The 21,693-nt window shown below is 62.2% G+C and overlaps 1 protein-coding gene across 3 annotated transcripts; it reads left to right on the top strand.

Annotated features, from left to right (window-relative positions):
- Positions 1–919: 919 nt before the first annotated feature.
- Positions 920–20,296, top strand: TOLLIP (toll interacting protein). Of its 3 annotated transcripts, XM_060158170.1 has the most exons (6): positions 920–1,079; positions 9,924–10,073; positions 13,661–13,843; positions 14,550–14,702; positions 15,353–15,443; positions 18,267–20,296. In XM_060158170.1, exons 1-6 carry the CDS (start codon positions 1,047–1,049, stop codon positions 18,476–18,478), a joined length of 822 nt encoding a protein of 273 aa, XP_060014153.1. In that variant the 5' UTR covers positions 920–1,046; the 3' UTR covers positions 18,479–20,296. The 3 variants fall into 3 exon arrangements, with proteins under 3 accessions (XP_060014153.1, XP_060014154.1, XP_060014155.1); XM_060158171.1 differs by lacking the exon at positions 14,550–14,702; XM_060158172.1 differs by lacking the exons at positions 13,661–13,843; positions 14,550–14,702; positions 15,353–15,443 and having other exon boundaries at positions 18,267–18,476.
- Positions 20,297–21,693: the final 1,397 nt, after the last annotated feature.

Here is a 21,693-nt window from a genome sequence, read left to right as displayed (position 1 = left end):
CAAATGCGGGGTTACAAAGACTATGCAGTGGGCTGGCTATTTCTGAGGGCTCTGGGAAGTACACACAGGAAAAGGACGGTTCACACCTTGGGTGTGTCAGTGCCCACCAGGCAGGCCACCAGGAACACACCTGTAACTCAACAAGCTGGGATTCTTCCTGGTTGCAGCTAAGGAGACCACACACCTGGGGGATGCACCGGGGGACTTGGAGGGTATTAGAAAGGACTCCTTATAGAATTGGGGCTTTTGTAGGTGGTTCTGGGGAGGGTTTAAGGAAGCGGGGTTTTGCTGTGGATTGGATGCTGTCTGGAAGCTTCTTAATAACTCCCATCTAGAAGGTGAAGCTGTAATGGGAAGAGGCAGCAGTGTCCCAGCTCGGGTGGCGGAGGAGGTCCACCCGTGACTGGAGTGGTCAGCAGCCCTGTCTGATCGCAGTGCCTGGGAAACTGCTTGTGTCAACAGCAGAACACCAGGCCTAGGGGAAGCCAGGCCTCTCCACCTCCTCCTCGGACGGACAACAGCAAAGCTCCGTGGTCTCCAGAGGAAGCTCGGCCAGCAGCCTCGGGTAAGACCCTGCTGAGCGGCCGGCGGGAAGCAAGGGGCGGAGTGGTCAGCGCGCGGCCTCACCGCGGACACACACGGAGGGCGGCCGCCGCACCGAGTCACTCCAGTCACTCGGCGAGGCGCGGCGGGGCCCCAGACCCGCTCCGGCCGCGGGTCCAGCCGGATGCACCAGCACCTACAGTCCGCGGCCCGGCCCCACGGCCCGCCCCCACCCACCCCCGCCAGCCCGGCGCGCATGCGCACACTGCCGGCTCGGGAGCCATTTCGCGGGGCCGAGGGGCGGGGAGCGACTGCGCAGGCGCCCGGCGCCGGAAAGGGCGGGGCGGTGCTGCGCCGGCGCAGTGGGCAGTGCGGGGGCGGGGCCGGCCGTCAGCTGACTGTGGCGGCGGCGGCCTTGCGGGGCAATAGTTAGATCGCGGTTCCGCGCGAAGGGTCGCCGGCGCGTCACCTCTCGGAGGGCGAGGCCTGAGGCCGGCCAGACCATGGCGACCACCGTCAGCACGCAGCGCGGGCCGGTAGGCTCCGGCTGGGGGCGGGCTCCGCGGCCTCAGGGCGCAGGGGAGGGCCCGACGCCGGGCTCCGGGCAAGCGGAAGGGAGTTCCGGGACGGGGGCGGCCCCGCACCGGGTGGGTCCCCGGGTTGGGGGAGGCCCCGCACCCAGTGGGTCCTCGGAAGGAGGAGGCACCCAGAGAAGCACCCTGAACCCTGGACAGGCTCTTGGATGGTGGAGGCCCCCAGGCCCGGGTCTGTTCCTCGGTTTCTTAAGTGACAAATGAGGGTCTGGGAGCCGCGAGCTGGGTGCCCTTCCGCGCAGCCTTCGCGTCCTGTCTTCTGGCCCAGCTTATTGTGTCGCTGCCGGCGAGCGAGTCCAGACGGGCTCAGGCCGGCTCCTGGGGACTCGCCTCCAGCCGGGCGTTCAGACTGGGTTGGGGTGCGTCCTCACGGGTGGTGAGGTTTTTATCACAGCGTCTTGAAACGCACGGTAGGCGGACACCTGGGTCCTTCTGAGTCGGGACAAGGTTCCTCTGTGGACACTCTGATGTGCCTTCTCTGAAAGCCGCTGCTGAGGGTAAGCCCCCGGCTGCCGGGGCTCCTCACCCTCGAGTCGGGCTTGACAAGTCCTGTTTGTGTTTCTCCCGACTGGCGAAGAATCCACAGAACGTTTTTCTGAGTTTGAGGAAGACCAGGGCTTGTTAGAAACCCCCCCTGGGCACAGACGCTCGTTCTGAGCGTTTGAATGGGACCTGATGGGAGTTCCTAGCCGACTGGGTGTGGAAACGCCCCAGAGTCAGTAGAGTGATTTCTCAGCGTTTCCGCGTCTTCACCGGCACTGCGTACAGTGAGCTACACAGCAGGCCGAGTGTCTGTCGACACGTTCTCATTTCTGGGCAAGTGGCTCATCAGAGCAGCACAAGGAGCAAATTAGCGGCTCCCTCGGGAGGGGAGCGGTGGCGTAATGGGCAAGCGGCCCGGCCCCGTTCCTGGCCCGTCACGTGTCCTCAGCCTGCTGGGAACCACAGGCGAACACACAGCCGGCTCGGGGCCAGGCGCAGGGAGCGCTTGGTGGAGGTGGGCCCCTCCTCTCACCAAGGGGGACGTCGGCCATGTGCTGTGACAGGGCTGTGACCGGGCCAGGGCGGCAGACGGTGTCCGGACTTGGGGCCTGTGCTGTCGGGGTCTCGATGACCCGGCTGACCGGCCCTGTGCGGTGCTTCCCGGCGTGTTCTCTTGTCGAGTGGTCGTGGGCCTTCTGTCCGTGTGTCGTGGGCCCCGTGCGTAGACCAGCAGGTGTTTGAGGGCTGCCCTCCATGACCTGTGCTTGTGCAGTAAGGTTCGGTCCGGGCCAGAGCTGCTGGGGGCTCAGGGGTCTTGGGCGCCCTGGAGCCTGTGTGGCTTGCCCAGATGGTGTGGGTGCTCTCGGTATCTTGGGTGGCACCGTACGGTGACGCCTGCCATCAGGGTCTCACAGAGCATCCACTCTCAGACCCTGAGGTCTGAATTCAAGTCGGGGTGAACGGTGGCCTGCCTGGGCCGGGGCCGGGGCCGGGCTGAGTAAGGGTGTTGGGGCAAGGGTCTCCGACTGGAGACTCGATGGGGTAGCAGGAGCTGCGGGGTGGTGGGAGGGGAGAGCATGGAAAGCAGGGTGGGACAGGGTCTGGGAGATGGGGGCTGCTGCTTCAAGGCCAGGAAGGGTCCTGAGCAGGGCTGTCCGTGCCAGAGGGCAGGGCGGCCGGTGCAGGTGCCTCTGGCCTTGCGTTCGATCTGGTTGCTACAGTGGACTGTTTACTTTTTACTGTTTTTTCCCCCCCTAAGGTTTTTGCCTGGTACACATCCTCTCGTTTCCACATCTCCCCGCTGGCCCACCCCCTCTGGGTTAACTGTACCCGTAAAGGCTTTTTTGCCGGTTATCAGACTTGGAGAACCCTTCCTTTTGTGGTTTTCGGGGTCTGGTGGAGACCTCTTCCTTTGCCAGGGTGTACGGACTTGGCGTTGAAGGAGCTCCCACGTGCTGTCGTGTGTGTGGTGCGGTGGAGGCCCCGCGGGACGGCGTGGCTCGTGGCAGAAGCTGCAAGTCCAGCTGGGGCATCCGGCAGGTGCTCCCCATGCCGGATCCTGGCTGGGCGGCTCTCCCGAGGGTCCGCCCTCGGCCGGGGGGACCCAGCCCTACCCACACAGGACGGGGGTTCAGCCTCGGCCCAGGGTCACTCAGCAGGGCTCCCAGGGCCTGGATCCACGCTCGCTTGGGCTGACTCTGAAGTCTGACTGTCTCTTCCCGCTCGTGGTGAAGGAGGGACAGGCAGAGTCCTCGGGCATGGGAAGCAGAAGCGGGGGTCCCACGGGTCTGGGGAGGTTCCCTTTGTCCCTGAGAAGGGGAGCCTGAGGGGCTAGGAATTTGCTTAAGTTCCAGGAGACGTGGTGTTGGCGTCTGCAGGTGAGTCCCTCCCTGAATGGCCACCGAGGGATGCCCAGCCCTGTGCTGTCTGCCCGCTTTCAGCAGTGCTGGTGTTTCTGTTCTGACAGACCTTCTCCATGCTGTGATTTTGTCTGGTCCACGAACTACTAAAAAGCACCCGATGGGCACCCACAGCAGTACCTGTGTGGGGGCCTCTCTGCCTTCTGAGGTAGAACTCGGGTCAGGGGGGGTTTGCGGGACCCGCCACTGTTGACCACAGTGCTGCCGGTCAGCTCGACGGGACGGTGGCCAAGGCTTGGTCACAGGCTAAGATGTGTGGTGTGTCCCATTGAGTCCAGGCCAAAGGGGGCCAGTAGGGACCACTTGTCCTGCTTTTGGAGATGCTGGTTGATCAGTGTGGCCCCTCCTTCCTGTCATGTCTTTTCCCTTGTCAGGCCTGAGGGTGAGCTGTCTGGATGCCTGGGTGGGCGGGGATGTCCAGGTTCTCATCAGCCTTGCACGAATTGATAATTGACTTCACTGGGGGTGGCAGAGGGTGATAGTTGAATTTTTTTTTTTAATTTATTTTGGCTGCGTTGGGTCTTTGTTGCTGCAAGCGGGCTTTCTCTAGTTGTGGCAAGCGGGGGCTACTCTTCGTTGCGGTGCGCAGGCTTCTCATTGCGGTGGCTTCTCTTGTTGTGGAGCACGGGCTCTAGGTATGCGGGCTTCATTAGTTGTGGCATGCAGGCTCTGTAGTTGTGGCTCGCGGGCTCTAGAGCGCTGGCTCAGTAGTTGTGGGGCACGGGCTTAGTTGCTCCGTGGCATGTGGGATCTTCCCGGACCAGGGCTCAAACCCGTGTCCCCTGCATTGGCAGGCGGATTCTTAACTGCTGCGCCACCAAGGAAGCCCCTGATGTTTGAATTTTGTCACTTTTTCTGCATTTATTAGCTGGACCTGTTTGTATAGATGAACGCTGTCTGGTTGTCCTTAAATACAGTCTGTATGGGAAAGGCAAGACAACTGCTTAGTTCTTTCTCTTTCATTTCCAATGTTCAGAGGAAGGAGTTGTTTTTCTTTTTAGGCCTGCGCTTGGCTTTCTCTTTTTCGGGTACAGTTGTGGACCCGCACTGTTGGAGTCTAGACCATCGCCCGTGTCCCCGTGAGCTCTGCTCTGGATTCTCAGGGTGAGTTAGGAGCGCATCCTGGTTTAGGATGGCCCCGTCTTCCTGTGAGTTGGACCTTTTTGCGTGTGGTGACCCCGCTGGCCATGCACAGGCCTTTCTTGTTTGGTCTGATGCCACATGGCAACGCCAGCTTTCTTTTAGGGAGTGTTTGCCTGATGGGGTTTTCATTGTTGGACCACATCTTTCAGAACATGTGTCAGGTTGGTCTGTTGTCAGCAACATGGAGCTGGATTGTTAAAAAGTCAAATCTGAAGTCTGTCTTCTTCATTTTTTAGCTGGAATGTGTTAGATAGTTTTATGTGTATAGTTATACACACACACTTTTTGTACCTAACACTTTCATTTGTGCTTTTATTTGTCTATTTTTGTTTCTTTTTCTCTCCTTGCCTTCTTTTGGATTGATTAAATATAGTTTCTTAAGTTCCATTTTTTGGTTTCTGCCGGTTTGGAAAACACATGTTGTCATTCTGTTCTCTTTGGGGTTGTCCTGGAAGTGTTAACGTACGGACTTTGCGCTGCAAGGTTAACCCTTGTAACCGCCCTCCTCCTGATGGGTTGCTGCCTCGGGTGGCCTCTCCCCATCCTCCCAGGGGCAGTGTTACCTTGATAAGCTGGTGCTTGCTCACAGGGACTGAGACACGTGCTGCTTTCTCTCGTTCCTGAAAGGTATGTATGCTGTCTGGGATTCTGGGCGCACAGGCTCCTTCTCTTGGGACGTGAAGGTCCCTGTGAGGCATCTGCCATTGAGCTGCTGGTGTGCTCCAGCCCTGTGCCTCTTCCCGCATCTGAGAGCACCCCCAGCCCCTCTTTCCGCTCCCCCGCTCTGCTCTCTGTCGGTGTCTGTGGTATCTATCTGGGCATTGTGGCCAGCAGCTCTGTGCCCGTACCCTCCCACGTATACGGCCTGGGGGCTGCTCGGCCCCTGCGTTACTTGTCGTTTCTCAGACACCTGGCCAACTCCTCGGGCTCCCCGCCTGCAGTCCTGCCTGTGTACCTCCCATTCCACCCACCTCCCTCTGGTGATTCTGCTTCACCACCAGCTGGACAGCAGCTGGGTGGGAGGATGGCGGTGCGGGGCTGGGGGCCCAGGAAGGGCAGCTGCCTCAGCTGACAGTGAGAGGGTCCTGCAGGTTGGGAAGCCACCTGTGCTTTGCGAGGTGCGGGGGTGACCGAGTGGGGGTGGGGCTCGGGCGGGGGCCCCGCAGCGGCTTGTCTGGCGGGTTCATTGTGGGCACGGCCGCGGCAGTGGGCACAGGTGCGATGGCCTCTCACTGCCTAGGGTCGCGTTCTTCACACGGGTTTCCTTCCACGGCTCCTCCTTTCTGTCCGTCTTGCTCCCTTGGGGGTCTTGGGGGGTGTCAGCGCCCACCCCACTCATCCCCAGGCTGACCATCCTGAGCGGCTCCCTGTCTCCCAAGAACATCGCACACGGACCCGCCCTTTCCTTCCCTGGAACCCTCCCTGGCTTCCCCGTCCCCTTGGGCGGCCTCGCCTCTCCTGCCCACTCAGCCGCTCCTGTGGCTCTGCCTACCGAGCAGGTCCAGCATCGGATTCCTTCTCCGCCTCTGCTTCACCCACACCAACCGCACCCCTTCGACTGGTCCCGCCCGCCCCCACCCCACCCCCAACCCCCCACTGTCACACGCTGGGGCCGGGCGCCAGGCAGAGCCAGATGTGCGTGTGCAGCACCTCACCTGCCCCGGCACCTCACCTGCCCCGGCTGCTCACCTGCCCCGGCTCCTCACCTGCCCCGGCACCTCACCTGCACCGGCTCCTCACCTGCCCCAGCTGCTCACCTGCCCCGGCTGCTCACCTGCCCTGGCTGCTCACCTGCTCCCTTCCTCATCTCTGAGTCAGAGCCCATCAGTGGCCTTGGTGCGACACTCCTGTCCTCTGCTGCACCCTCCTGCTCTCCCTTGCTTGTTCTGCTCCAGCCACCTCCCTGCCTCAATCTGCCTGGCGGGCTCCTGGCCAGGCCTGTGCACAGGGCCCTCCCAGGCTCTGCATGACTGCCGCCTTCATGCCATTCAGGCCTCTGCTGAGGTGGCGTCTTCTCCCAAAGTGGCCTCAGCCGTCTACACCGTCTTACGTCACCGGCTGTTCACCTGCCCCGGGGTGCTCACCCTGTGATTATGTACAGCGCTGCGACTTTCAGCAGTTGTCTTCTTTTGTTAAACTACGAGCGCCACGGGAGCAGTGATTTCCCCCCAGCATTTGGCATGAAAATCCGCACATACGGTGAAGTTGAAAGACTTGCAGTGCGATGCCCGGCCCCGGCGCCCCTTGGCCCGTCACTGGCTGTTTCATTTTACTCAGGTGTGGACAGGGTGATCCATCTCGCTCGCACCCAGACCCCGGGCTGGCGTGAGAGGCTCCGGAATCCCTGGGCAAGGCCCCGTGGAAGACGCTGCTGTCCTGTCAGCATTGTGGTCTGGTCCTCGTTTGGGCCAGTGGCGTTGTCTCTCTCGCTGACCCTCCGGCGTCCTTGTGCTCAGTTAACGCCGTGTCTCAGTCCCCGCGTCCGGAGCTTGTGTCCGGCAGGGCTGGGACAGCCAGACGTTCTGGCTTGAGTGGCCTATCCAGGTTTGGGTCATTTAGAAAGTTGGGGGAGGCCTGAGGGATAGGAATAGGGGAGGAGAGCTGACACAGAGGTTTTTGCAGTGAAACCTGGAAGAGGACTGTGGCGGGAGGGGCGAGGGGGGAGGGACTAAGTGGCACCCTCTGGGGAGCCCCCCACGGCGCCAGCCCTCCCTCCCTGTTGCTTCTGGGCTTTTTCCTCTTTTCCTGTTTCCTGAAACCAGGTCATCGGCAGGAGGCGCTGGAGACTTGAGGAAGGAGCAGGGTGTGTGTGTCTGTGGGGGGCGGTGACCCGTGTGGAGACCCATCCCCGTGGCTGCAGGTGTCGGCTGGCAGTTGGAGTTTTCCTTGTAACTTCCTTTGGGAAGATGCTGAACTGATGGAAGAACGTCAGTGGCCCGTGCCGTGACTGGCAGGTGTCTCCTAGGCCTCAGCGGGCGCGTCCCGGGGCCTCTCTGTCGGGCGCTGGGATGAGCGTGCAGCCTACTGCTTGCCGCAGGCCTCTGGGGCTGCTGTGCGACGGGGCCTGTTGGCTGGTGGGGCAGCCGTCAGCCGCCGGGTGCTGAGCCCCACATGCCCTGCCCTGACCCGCCATCACCCTGGGCCTCGCCCCTGCTGTTGTCTCTGGCGGGCGGGCCTAGGGCAGGTGTCCCCAGGGTGCCTTCAGGCGGGTGGCCCTGCCGACCTGGAGGCTCCTCCTCCCTGGGCTGTGATCCCCCCTCCCCCACCCCTCACAGGCTCTGACCACGTGGGATTGGTCCCCCTCCCTTAAGGCCTCAGCGTGGCCCGCTGTCCCCGCGTGGCTCCTGTGTGGACTGTGCTGAACCCCAGAACCAAGATGAGTACAGTAAAGAGGGAACATACCCCCCAGGAGTTTCATTTCATTCTAGTTTCATGACCTCTAGGAGCTCCTGACAAGACAGGATCAGCGAAGGAACAGAGAGGCCTTTCCTGACCTGTCACTCTCGCCACTGAATGTCCCCCTGCGGCCTGCTCCCTGTGGGGTCCTTGGCGCTGAGGTGGGCAGTCATTCCTCAGACCAGCAGGCGGGGGTGTGGTCTGTGCGCCAGCGACCCCTGGGAGAGTCATTTCAGTAAGACGAGTACCGGGCAAACGGCAAGGAGCCTGAGGGGCTCTGGGTGGGGTGCGTTTGGGGGGTCACGGGGGCCTGGTCTTGGCGCTGGCAGGAGTTGACGATTGGCGTGTCCTGGGCATCTCAGCCCTCCTGAGGGGTGTGGCCCACAGGGTGTCACCACCCGCTTTCCTTCGAGGGCCTGTCCTGGAACCCACTCGGCTGCACTACGCGCCCAGGAAACGCGGCCTGCGATGCCTTGGGGAGGGAATGGAAGGCACTGCGCTCCTCTCCTGGCAACGCCGGGGCCTCTGGGGGGCAGCCTCCGGGGGCACCCTCCCCTGCCCTGGGCTGGGCCCTTGATGCAGCGGAGGTGTGAGACGCAGAGCTGGCTCCCAGACAGAGGGTCGGGGGGGGGGGCGGGGGGCTTGCTTTTAGAGAGAAGCAGCAGGAGCGCTAGGCCCCTGGGTGCAGAGTCGGCGTGCGGGCTGCTGGGAGCCAGCGAGCGCCCTTGTGTGCGCTTCCATCAGCCTTGGTGGGAGCGCATGATCTCCAGGCCCAGACCCTCCCAGGGACCTTCGATAGGAAAGGCGCTGGGGGCGCTCGCTGGGGGAGGTGCTCTCCCAGGGGCGCTGTGAGCTAGGTGGATGGGGTGCTGTCTGGGCCCCTGCCTGGTGCCGTCTGGTCTGCGCAGCAGAGACCCCCGTGTCGTGCGGCGCCCGGACGTCAAGTGGTCCCTGGCGGCTGCTGTGAGCGCAGTTGCCAGAACTCGCTGTGACACGGTGGGGTCTTCCTTTCCGTTTCCATCCAGTTCTTCAGGGCCCGCGGCTGGGGTCTGTGACGTCCCCTGTGCGGCTGAGGGGGCCTGTGGCCCCGGTTTCCCCCCCAGCAGCCAGACCTCCATCGTGGGTCCTGCGGCTGCTCCCTCCCGTTCACCTGGGCTCTGCTCGCACTGTGGCCCCTCCAGGCCCGCACCCCCCCCGGGGGCGAGCAACGGTGCGGCTGTCGAGGGCTCTGAACACAGGCGGTCGGGCCGTCTGGCTGTGGGCCGTCTCTCCGTGCATGGTCTCCTGCGGTCTTCTTGGGAGTCGTCACTCTTGGAGCCCCCAGGCTCCACCAGGCTCCACACTCAGGTGTGTCCCTGAGTGTGGTCCCCATCAGGTGTGTCCCCATCACTTCACCTGTCCAGGGCCAGGTATCCAGGCTTCTGGTGGTTAATCTGTTGGGTTCTTGGTCTCCGGGGCGTTTTTGTACGCAAGTTGTTTCTCGTGGAGACGTTTGAAGGGTATCAGCACAGAGGCCTTTCCAAGTCACTGGACATCCAAGCTTCAGGTTTCACCCCGTGAACAGCGCTCACGGTGGACAGGCCTTGCTTGCGGCGGTCCTGGTCCTGGGGAAGGGATCGTGGACACGTGGACCAGAGCGTGTGAGGCCCCCAGGCCCAGCGAGGACGCGAGGCCTGCTTTCAGGGCGGAGACGCACTCGGGCCTCCACAGAGCCCCCCGTTTGCTGCGCATCCTGATGCCGAGAGCGCAGGCCCTGGGAGGGGTCCGCAGGGTGGATATCTTGCCGCCGCGGACCCTCGTCCTGTGGGCGGGTGGCGCCCAGCCCTGACCGCCGTGCTCTCCGCAGGTGTACATCGGGGAGCTGCCTCAGGACTTCCTGCGCATCACGCCCACACAGCAGCAGCAGCAGATCCAGCTGGACGCACAGGCTGCGCAGCAGCTGCAGTACGGAGGGGCGCTGGGCACCGTGGGCCGCCTCAGCATCACCGTGGTGCAGGTGGGTGTGGCCGCCTGTGGGGGGGGGCGGGGGGAGGGGGCCGGAGCGGGCGGGGCGGGGCCTTCGCTGTCGTAGCATGTTGCCACGTGGATGGATGGGGCTTCCTCTGATCCCGTTTTTCTGGAAACACATACCTCGTGGAGAGCGATGGATGTGAAGATACCGACGGTCGCCCGGGTTTCCCCGGGAAGAGTTAGAGAAGGCGTCCGGAGCGCCGCTCGCCCTGCCGGTGCCGGGGAAGGGGCGGCGTGCCCGCTGCCCGGTCATCCCGGCCCCCGGGAGAACCAGATGTGCTGTCAGGACAGAAGGGCGCTGCCACGTTGCTCTGACGGGCTGCGTGAGGCCGCGGGAGGCAGAGACGCCTGTCCATCTGTCCATTTGTCCGCAGCAGACACCAGGGCCGTGCCTGGCGAGTCGTTGTGCCCAGTAAGCTTCGGGGTGGCCTTCCTCAGACACTCGTGTGCCTACAGCGCAGCCCAGTCGGTGTCTCAGGGGAGCCCCTTGGAAGCGGGCAGGCCAGGCCTCCGTGTCCCCTTCGTGGTGCCGGGGGCGCGGGAGGAGAGCACGGTGGCAGACGGGCCTCTGCAGAGGGCAGCAGCCGTGAGCAGAGCACGGCCTTGGGGCCAGTCGGGGTCCAGGAGAAGGAAGGCGCCTCCCGCACTCACGGGCCGCTGGCCTTGCTCAGGCCACGAGCGTCGGATTATTCAGCCGGAAAAGCCTTGGCGGATAGACAGAGACAAAACAGCGGCCTTGAAGCTATCGGAAATCAGGCCCGTTCCAGACTTTGCTGCTACGTGTTTTCCAGAAAATACCAGGGCAGCTTCTAGGAGTTTTGGGGGGAAAATCTGCCGTCCTGAGAACTGCTCTAGTGAATTCACAGTGAAGACAACAGCGTGTGAGGGCTGAGGCCCTCTGCCGGGCGCTTTCGGGAAGACATTGCCCGTGCGATCCGTGTTTGCTCTTGCAGACAGAGGAGCAGGAAGTCAGTGGGTGAGGAGGGCAGGGCAGGGCGGCAGTAAACGCCTGCGTCGCCCTGAGGGCCGGGGTGCGGTGCGCCGATGGCGAGCTTGGGGGGCAGGTGTGGAGCGGCCCAGGTGTTATCGTGGAAAGTACAGCATGAACAGGAATCGCCACCCTGTGCCGGGGGCTGCTTCAGGGCCAGGCCCTCCTGGTGCTGCCAGCTGGGGGTCCTGTGGCCTTGGGGCTCGGCTCTGAGTGGGCACCCTGTCCTGAGCTGGAGTTCAGGGCTCCCTCGGGGTCTGTGTCGGGAAGATGTGGGCGAGGCTGGAAGGCCCTGCACTTGGTGCTCCTGGGGGAGAACCAGCCGACTTCGGGGCGCACCCACGTGGGGGCAGGCGGGTATGTGACCCCAAGGCCTGTTGCCAGCACCCAGGGGATGGAGGAGCCTCGACCAAAATGGGGGAAATTACAGGAGGAACAGGCCGGGAAGGAAACTCGCGGTTCGGTGTCGGACACGTTAAGTCGAGGATGTTTTAAAGGCAGGGGGCCGAGGCCGGGAGGCTGTGGACTGCAGGGCAGAGGTCCAGCAGTGACATAAGGCGGGCGTCCTGAGGGGCTCAGGCTGGGCCTGCACGGAGGGGTGGTGGCTCTGGGACGTGCGGTCGTGGGCAGCCCCGGCCAGAGCTCTGGGGAAGTCGGCACGAGAGTGGGGGATGTGGGGGGGCAAGGAGGCTCGCAGACAGAATAGGGGCTTGTGCGGAGCCTTCCAGAGGGGAGAAGAGAGAGGGTGTCAGTGCAGGCAGCAGGGCTTTGGGGAATTTTTTGCTGTTTTTTAAAAAATCGACCTTGCTGAATATGATTTACATATGTTAAAATGCACTGATTTGAATTAGCCTGTGTTTCAATGACCTCTGACGAGCCTGTCCACCCCTGTGATGAAGAGAGCTTCCCCAGCAACACAGATAGTTCCCTCTGCCTGTCGGTGGGCCTGCCCTTGACCGCAGTGCTGACCAAGCTCAGGCCCCGGAGCACTTCCCGAGTCTGTCTGTTGCCCAGCAGGGACGGGGGTCCCAGCCCCGGGCCGCTGTGAAGCGCGGGCTTCTGTGTGAGCGTGAGTTCCCATTTCGGAGTGGACTCCCAACTCCCGAGCTGGGTGGAGTCTGCTTTGGAGAAGCTGCCAGGCTGGTCCCTGCACTGCCACACCGTGGCTTCTCCCAGCCGCCTGCGGGACTCCTGCGCTCTGGGGGTGGGCGGCTTGGCCCGGCGGGCTGGGTCTGAGCCCGTCCAGCAGCTCCTTGTGGCCTCATGGGGTTCTGCTTTGCGTGTCGCTGATGGCCGATGGTGGGGAGCGTCTTCTCACGTGCTAATTGGCGTCGAGCTTTTCTTCTTCAGATCTTCTGCCTGTTTTTCAACCGTGTTGTGTTCTCATTGCTGAGGTTTGTGGGTCCGTTATGTCCTGGACACGGGTTTGTGATCAGACTTGATGCCGCAGACGGGGCTGCTCTGTCCTCCTCACGGTCCCCAGGGAGCCGCCAGCTGTCCTTCCTGGGCCGTGCTTTTGCTGACCTTGCCTAAAAGATGACAAAGACTTCTTCTGGTTTTTCCTGTGCAAGTTTTGTAGTTTTAGGTTTTACATTTAAGCCCATAATCCACTTTGAGTCAGTACTTCCTGACCGACAGCCTGATGTGCTCATCGGTGTTCACGGTTTTGCCTACAAACGCATCCCAGCCGTCCCGAGCAGCGCGTCTGGCTTGAGGTGGGCCCGTGACCTATGTGAGATGTGGGTGGGCTCCGCCTCATCTGGTGCCCAAGATGAGTTGCCTGCACCCCTGGCCCCCGCGCAGCACTGGGCAGGGATGGTCACTGCCGAGAGGCTCCTGCGCGGGAGGGGGGCCGGGGAGCCAGCACGGTCACTCTCCGAGGGCGCAGGGAAGGCCTTGGCTGGGCCCTGCTTCTCCGGGGTGGCCCCCGTCCCCCTGCTTCTCTTCTCGGTGGCTCTTGGCTCTGTCCCGGGACGGCCTGCCCTTTTCACCCTCCTCCTCCTTTGGATGGGGATCCAGCCCCTGCCTAGCAGCAGCCGGTGTGTCCTGAGTGTCAGGCACGGCGCCGGGTGCCTTATCGCAGAAACACTGGACCCAGCCTGGACTTCTCCTCCCTCCTGGGTCCCAGAGCATGGTCGTCCCTGGGATTGGTTCTGGGACCCCACAGACACCACAATCCAGGATGCCCAAGTCCCTTATGTAAAGCGGTGCAGTTTTGCACGTGCCCGACACACATCCTCCCGTGTACTGAGTCATCACTGGATTACCCGTAACACTTGACACACGGTAAATGCTGTGTGCGTGCAGTTGTAACACAGTGTAAAGCTATAAAATTCGTTGCTGGTGTGGCAAATTCAAGTTTTGCTTTTTGGAACTTTCTGGAATGTTTTTTCCTAATATTTTTTATCTGTGGTTGCTTAAATCCACGGATACGGAGGGCTGACGGTTCAGTTACAGCCGTGTTCCGGTGGGTCGGCACCCAGAAATCTCTGGAAGCCGTGAGTGGAAGGGGCAGCCCACTTAGCTGAGCTGCGGCTTCCACTGTGACAGCCGCTGCCCCGTCTCATACATCGGCTTTATTTCAGGCCAAGTTGGCAAAGAACTACGGCATGACCCGCATGGATCCGTACTGCCGACTGCGCCTGGGCTACGCGGTGTACGAGACGCCCACAGCCCACAACGGCGCCAAGAACCCGCGCTGGAATAAGGTCATCCAGTGCACGGTGCCCCCGGGTGTGGACTCCTTCTACCTGGAGATCTTTGACGAGGTGGGCGCCGCGCGGGGGCCACTCAGCCGCTGCAGAACTTCAGGTTTCTTGTGGCTTTGTGACAGGTGTCCTGGTGTCCCCAGCATAGTGAAAAGCACGTTTCCCCTGCAGAGTCTTTAGAACTTGCATTCAGACACGTCACCACCCTGTGTCCAGCGTGTGGGCGTCACCCGACCAGGCAGGTCAGGCAGCCGCTATCTGTACGCAGCTCAGGTGTGACGTGGTCAGGGCCCGTGGCTGGGTGGCGTGAGTGGCAGGAACCTCCCGAGTGTCGCTGGGCCGTCGGGTGCCCTGGGCTCTAACTCAGCCTGGCCCTCCGAGGGCCTGCCTGGGCGTGTCCCACCGCTCCTGAGGCCGGGTCGGCTGCCCCCTCGCCTGTGGTCGGCTGACGGGGCTGGGGGGTGGGGGTGGGCAGTGGGGCTGGGAAGTGGCCACAGTCCCCAGGGTTCTGCCTTCCTCCCTTCCTCCCGGGTCCTCCCTCACACCTGGCCCCGTCGCCTCTGGGGCCCTGGGGTGGAGGGGAGCATGTGGTCTGTGGGGGGCGCACGTCTGCAGGGGCCCGGTGGAGCCTCCCTCCCCCTGCGCCCACAGGAGGTGGAGAGAGCGGGGCGGCCCCGGGCCGCGCACACCCTGCCGGGAGGGCTGGGGCAGTGGGGCGGCCTCCCGGGCAGCCCTGGGGTCACCGCCATCTCCCGTCGCCCCCCAGCGAGCCTTCTCCATGGACGACCGCATTGCCTGGACGCACGTGACAATCCCCGAGGCGCTGAGGCAGGGCAAGGTCGTGGACGAATGGTACAGCCTGAGCGGGCGGCAGGGCGACGACAAGGAGGGCATGATCAACCTGGTCCTGTCCTACACGGTGAGGCCGGCCGGCGGGCCCATGGCCACTGGGGTGCCGTTCCCGGGCTTACCGGCATCCCCGCCCTTACTCCCAGGTGTTTCTGGCATGTGGACGCGGGGGGGGGTGCAGGGGCCCCGGGTGGGACCGACTGCCCAGCCCCACGGCCGCCGCCTCTGGCACCTTGTCTCACCCCCTTTCTGGTGCTGGACTGATTCACAGCAGGTCCCAACATCAGTGAGTTTACTCGTGAACATGCCATCGTGCCTCTGTAACAGGCGTTTCTACGTAGACGGAAAGTCATCGTTGTACTTAACTAAAGAATTATAAACAGAGAGAGGCGGTTTGACCCTGGAGTTTAAGCTTAGGTTTCCTTTCTTGAGCGGGGTTCTCTGTTGGTCACGTCTCAGCCGTGGTTCAGCAGGCCTGATGCCACCTTCTACCCGAGTCCTCCGGCAGAGGAGCCTTTGGGGTGTCGGTGTGGGCAGGGACTTGATGATGCTGGACGGGATGCAGGGCCTGGCTGGACCCACCTCGATCCTGGGCCCGGTGACTGGGCTCCAGGCCCTGCACTGTCCCTCCCAGGACGCTTTTGGCGAGGCTGGGAATGATGAGGTTCGGATGTGTGCTGTGTTCTTCTCTGACCCCTGATTGTCTTTGGTGTGTTTCAGTCACTGCCGGCTGCCATGATGATGCCGCCTCAGCCCGTGGTCCTGATGCCCACTGTGTACCAGCAGGGCGTCGGCTACGTGCCCATCACAGGTGTGTGCTGCTTCTCCTCCCCGGGCGCATGCCCTTGGGTGTTCGAGCAGCGGGGAGGCGCGTGGGGGTTCGGGGTGTGGGCTAGAGTCTGGGCCTGGTCTTCAAGGGATGCCCGGAGAGCCTCCCAAAACCAGGGGTCCGCTGTTACGTTTGAACGTTACGTGCACGTGTAGGAAATAGGGTTTGTTTTTTCTCTGTTGGCACAGAGAAGGTGAGTTGAAATTTATGGAGATGTTGAAATGTGATTTCTAAGCATTTTGAATCACCGCAGCACAAGATCACTTCCTGTTGGGTGGATGGACCCCGGGCTCCAGCGTTGCTGTTTCTCTCCCATCTTTTTACCTTTATGAGCTTCTTACCTTACGCGCTGGTAACCTTTCTGAACGCGCGGCTCGCACAGCACAGCAAAGTCAAGTTGGACTGTGGCTCTTCCGCCTTTGGATTTTTGAGCCTTCACGTCAGCCTGTGATCGGCTCCCATCCGGGGCCGTGACGGGTCCTGGGCTCAGCTCGCCCCCCACGTGAACCACCATAAAACCCGGGCAGTGCATGGGCGGCGGGAGGCTCGGGGCACCGGAGAGATCAAGTGACGCCGAGGATGCCGTGTGCACAGTGGTGGCCACGTCCCCGAAATCCTCTAAACTCCGTCCAGAGCGAGGTGAAGACTGTGGGGCCCCGAGTTCATTGCCCTAGGACCGCCTGCCTCCCACGCTACAACCCAAGACCCTCCTGGCGGAAGGGGCCTAAGGAGAGCCAGGGTGCCCCCTAAAGTTTGTCTCCACTGTTCCCAGAAGTGTCAGAAATGCAGGCGGTGGGGGTGTGGCCTGGATGCGAACCAGGCCAGGGCGGACGGCGGGGGGCTCGCGGAGTGAAGCTGTCAGCCATCCCCAGTCCCGGGTTCCCTTTCCCTCCCCGTTTCTGAAAGGCGGTGGGCGAGCACCTTCCTGGGCTCATGGAATGACCTGGGGGCCCTGGCCTCACCAGGTTTGAGTGCCCGCCTGGGACCCAAGCGACCTCTCGCCTCTCAGGACGGCCAGGACTAAAGGCCGGTGGGCGGCGGGTGTGGGCCGGTGCTCGGCCCGGCTGGCCCAGGAGGGACTCGGAGGGGCTGGGCTCTGCTGCTGCCTTGGGAGCACGTCCCGTCCCCTCTGTCCCTGGAGGCAGCCGTGTGTGTCCAGCGCAGCCTCAGTCGCGCACCTGCAGCCGATGCGACCTCGTCTCAACACTTGTCGGCCCTTCTGCCAGTTTTGGTTTGGACGGCGTTGAGCCGCCTTTAGGATCTTCTGACTTCAGACAGGAAAGGAAATCATGTCCTAAACTTCTCAGTCCAGCGCTCCCAGCCTGGTTCGGCGGATTGTTTGTGCTTTTGAGTTTATAAGAACTAATGATTTTATTTTATTTTATTTTTAAAATTTATTTATTTATTTTTGGCTGCATTGGGTCTTCGTTGCTGCACGCAGGCTTTCTCTAGTTGCAGCGAACGGGGGCTACTCTTGGTTGTGGTGCGTGGGCTTCTCATTGCAGTGGCTTCTCTTGTTGTGGAGCATGGGCTCTAGGCACACGGGCTTCAGTAGTTGTGGCCCCCGGGCTCAACAGTTGTGGCGCACAGGCTTAGCTGCCCCGCGGCATGTGGGATCTTAGTTCTCGACTAGAGCCCGAATCCGCGTCTCCTGCATTGCCAAGCGGATTCTTTTTTTTTTTTTTTTTAATTAATTAATTTATGGCTGAGTTGGGTCTTTGTTGCTGTGCGCGGGCTTCAGTAGTTGTGGCTCGCAGGCTCTAGAGCGCAGGCTCAGTATTTGTGACACACGGGCTCAGTTGCTCTGTGGCATGTTCGACCAGGGCTCGAACCCGTGTCCCCTGCATTGGCAGGCGGATTCTTAACCACTGCGCCACCAGGGAAGCCTTGCAAGCGGATTCTTAACCAGCGTGCCACCAGGGAAGTCCCAGAACTAATGATTTTAAATCCGTTTCTACTTTTCAGAGAGGTGTTTGACTAGGCTCTGCACTCGGTTAGGCGTGGAGCCTCTGTTAACACTCTCCTTCCTTACGTTTGTCTGGGTTCCCCCACGAGACCATCTCAGGACAAGGAGTCAAAGCTTTGTCTTGGGGTCTGGTGGCACCAGGTGCTCGGACTGAACCTTCCAGCAGTTGAGATGCCGTGAGGTTCTCAGTTGTCACCTGTGTCTAACAAGGGAGTGAGGGGACGTGGCTGGTGTGAGGGAGTGATACCAGGAGCCCCACGTGTAGCTGGCGGGGCTGGGTGTCCGGGGCCCCAGGGCCTCTGCTCGAGCGCACAGGCCCCGGCGCGGCAGTGCTCGTGAGCACCTCGCCTCGTGGGTTGTCTGCTGTCACGGGGAAGGCTGGGCACGTGCTGGGCACGCGCTGGGTGAGTTTTCTTTCCTCGTCGGTGTCTGATTGTGATGTGAGTGCCAAGCTGGGAAAGTCTGTTCTGGAATATGTGACAGAGGAAACGGCGTGAAAGTCTCAGGTGTTGGGGCAAAGGAGCGTAGACTGGGTTTGCTGTTTCGTTCTCAGGTGGAGGGAACTGTTTCGTGGCCTTTGATGGATGAGATTGACCCCTGTGGTGTAAATGCACACGTTCTTAGGCTTGTTTTTGCCCCTGCCACCCCCGCTGTGAAGTGGGCTCATGTGAGATGCTGGGGACCGAGTGGCGGGGGGCTGCTCGCCCCTGGTTTCTCACGAGTGTCTGGCCAGTTTCTGAGGTCACGCTGGGAGACGAGACCTGGGGGGCCGACCCCCAGGGCGGCTAGCCCGTGCGTCGGAGGTGCTGCTTTCCCTGACCCCTGTCTCCTGCTCTCAGGGATGCCCGCCGTGTGCAGCCCCGGCATGGTGCCTGTGGCCCTGCCCCCAGCCGTGAGCGCCCAGCCCCGCTGCAGCGAGGAGGACCTGAAGGCCATCCAGGACATGTTCCCCAACATGGACCGGGAGGTGATCCGCTCTGTGCTGGAGGCCCAGCGGGGCAGCAAGGATGCGGCCATCAACTCCCTGCTGCAGATGGGCGAGGAGTCCTAGATGTGCCCTGCTGCCAGCCCGCCTGCCCGCCTGCCCGCCCAGCTCCCAGGAGCACCGTCCCCAGCAGATCCCCATGAACGCACCCTGCGTAGCCCCTTCCTCGGACGTCTGTGTAGCCCAGTCCACACCCTTGTTCGGGATGCATGTGGTTTTCGGTTCCTGCAGCCGTTCTCGACGTGGTCACGGCGGGTGGGGGGCCTCTCCCGCATTGGTCGGAGGGCCGTGTCCCGTGTGCGCGCCCGCCTTCCCGCCGTCCCGGGAGGCTCTCCTGGGAGCAGCTGCCCCCACCAGGGCCTTCGCGCCGAGCCTTCTCTGGTTTGATTGGTGGCCTGCGGTGACGCGACCTGATCGGGTAGGCCCATTAACGCAAGGCACACAGAACCCACTGACAGCGGGTTTGGGGTCACTTAGAAGTTTCAGCTGAAAACTTGTCTCCTCCCCTTGGTGGTGTTCGTGGGCTGCTCACCCCCGTCCAGCCTCGGCTGCAGAGCTCAGCCTAAGTGCAGAGCAGCCAGGTCTGGGCGTGGCGTCGGGAGCCCTGGCCCGAGCCCTGGGCCCTCAATCTCTCCTGCTGTCTCACCCGCCTCTGTGTGATGCTGTCCCGAAGGGTCACCGCTCCCCCCCGGGATGCACTCTGGCAACAGAACTAAAACTGGGGTGTAAGAAACAGATCCAGTCTTGTATTTGCTTATTAAAGGGCATTTAGGAACTCCTGGCTTTTACTGCCGATGTTAATTTAGGGAGACTAGGTTGGGCCCAGGCCTGTGGGTCAGTTTGGGCGACAGAGAGGGCAGTCTGGTGACCGTCAGTGCTGGCAGGTCTTCCCAAGAGGCAGGAGGCGCCCTGCCGTGTGGATGCTACCCTGGCCCTGGCTCCGGCCGCGGACAGAGAGGATGGGGACAGGCTGGGTGATGCCCCGTGGAAATCAAATCTGAATGGTGTCTCCGAAGTGACGCACTGGCTGTGGCCACCGCGGTCCGCGCTAAGTCGCGGTCACCGCTCTGTCTTTGGAGTCATTGCCCAGCCTTTGGACATAGAGGTGGATCCCAACCGTGTGGACGTCAGTGGAAGGCCAGCCTGAGGAAGTTAGGAGGACTCAGGCTGCAGCCCTTCCCTCCATGTAGGTTAAGTGCAGTGCCGCTTTCTGTCTCCCCCGGGCGTGCACGGTGGCCCCGGCTCGGGGAGACCTGCGTTGGTTGGTGGGTTCGGACCGCTTGTGCCTTTGCCGCAGGCTCTTCTCAGATGCTTGAGAGCGATGGTTCCTCGGCTGCAGCCCTAGACTGTTGGGCGGTGACCTGACCACACTCGGCGCAGCTCCACACAGGCCGGGCCCCCAGCCCCAGGTGACCCCGCGCTGCCCCAGCCGCCCCGCCCGGGCCTCCGTTCACGGGAGTCTTAGCTTCAGGGCGGCCCCAGACCTGCCAGCTCTCATGGTCCTTTTCCATGGATGCTTCTTTACTGGATCAGAGGAAGGTCATGCCTGTGAGGCCTTCGTTAAGTCAGACGCCCTTCCTGCCCCGGCTTCGCGTTCATGTCTGCACTCCCCGTCCAGGCAGCCCCTGGGGGTGGGGTGGGGGCCGTCTGGCTCGGGCGCCCGGGGCCGGGGCACCGTGCAGCTGGCTGCCGCTCTGTGCTGGTGAGGAGAGAGGCGTTTCCAGCAGGCGCCCTGCCAGTGTTGGCAGAAACGGTCCTCAGAGCTTTGCGTTTCTGATCATTCTGTTGGGGTCCAGGGTCCAGATTCCTCCTTGATTGTAAGATACGTTTTTACTTTTCAGCCTTCTAATTTAATAAATGGTCTGTGTAAAATAGAGAAGTCAAGTTCTCCAAGGAGAGTTGACCATTTTTGTTCTGATCTAACTCGGCTCGTAACAAGCAGGTTGACAGCAGTCGCAGTAAACTCACCAGCAAACTAGTTACAGGACTCGTAAGTGCAGGCAGAGCAGGGCACAGGCTGCATTCTGACTGGGAGCCGGAAATGTTTCCATGCAGCGTGGGTCTGGTTTTCTGGTTGGGTTGTGGAGGACAGGCCGCAGACGCTGTCCTCCTCTCCTGGTTCCCGAAGCACCGGCCTCTCGTTCCTTTGTTGTCCTGTTTGTAATTCTCCAGGCTGTCCCGACCCGGGAGTAGGAACCGAACATGGGCCACAATGTGTCTCCCCTTCTAAGAGGGCCCACGACGCCCGCCTCGGAGCCATACCCCGAGTGCACGGTCCGGCTCGGGTGCTGGGCCCCGCGGCCCTGGAGCACACAGGAGTGGGGCTGGCCCAGCCCTGAGTCAGCGGGCACTGGCCCCGCTGAGGACGTCGTGCAGCCGGGGATTGGGGGCGGGAGGGAGGGGACCCACTGCCTTCAGGTACGCCCCCCCGCCGCCCCCATTATCCCCGACAGTTTTCTCAGGTGCCCTCCTGCCCCGGGTCAGTGTCACAGTGAGAGCTTGTGCCCAAGGCCGAGAGGAGTTGTGTGCGGGCGGGGCCCGGGCACCAGGGACACGATGCAGAGGGTAGGGTACGCTCAGCGCTCGTGTGTCCCGGGCGCTCGGCCCTGCGTGTGGGGCGTGAGCCGCCGGGAGGCGCGGCCTTGGCTCGTTGAAGTGCTGGCTGAGGAGGGGACTCGGCCCACAGAGGGAGGGGGAGCCCTCCCCACCGCGGGCCCATGTCTACAGCACCTGCAGCCCGGGGGGCTCCAGGTGAGAAAGCCGCTTGGTGGAAGCAGCAGCACGTTTCTGGAGGAGCCAGTGTCGGTCCCGGGGCGCCAGCTCAGATGCAGGCGAGCGGGACCCCACCCATCCCAGCCGCCAGCCTCCCCTGGAGCAGCACGTGACGACCTGCAGTGTCGTGGAAACAGAATAAAATGCAAAGACCAAGAGAGTGAAAAATACCCGCCCAGAGACGGGGAAGAACAGGTAGAGCTGTTGGGAACGCAGATACGGCCATGCAGCTGGCCGCTTGGTGGGCAGGCTTTTGCCGGACGGGACGTTGCTGAGGGATGGTGGTCCAGCGGGGGCTGAAGAAACCCACTGCACGCGGGGCCCAGAGGAGGTGGGGGGACGGTTGGTGCCTCCGGTCGGGAATCCTGTGAACCCCAGGGAACACGAGGTAGCTGTGCATCGAGTGTGTGAAACAGGCCTGATGCTGAGCTGGGCGTGGGCGGGGGTGTTACTTTGCGGTCGGCGGGTGGAGCTGGGGACGGGGGACGCGGACATGGCCCAGGTATGCG

Source organism: Lagenorhynchus albirostris, chromosome 9 (assembly GCF_949774975.1).
Source record: "Lagenorhynchus albirostris chromosome 9, mLagAlb1.1, whole genome shotgun sequence".
Lineage (NCBI taxonomy): Eukaryota > Metazoa > Chordata > Mammalia > Artiodactyla > Delphinidae > Lagenorhynchus > Lagenorhynchus albirostris.
Note: the sequence above shows the minus strand (reverse complement) of the source record. Positions and strands in the feature narration are given on the sequence as shown.

Bases quoted from the DNA above. Each gene is read 5' to 3' on its own strand.
- TOLLIP (XM_060158170.1), top strand. From the start codon at position 1,047: ATGGCGACCACCGTCAGCACGCAGCGCGGGCCG. The intron at 13,844-14,549 runs GTGGGCGCCGCG...GTCGCCCCCCAG, and splicing joins ACCTGGAGATCTTTGACGAG to CGAGCCTTCTCCATGGACGA. The intron at 15,444-18,266 runs GTGTGTGCTGCT...TCCTGCTCTCAG, and splicing joins CGGCTACGTGCCCATCACAG to GGATGCCCGCCGTGTGCAGC.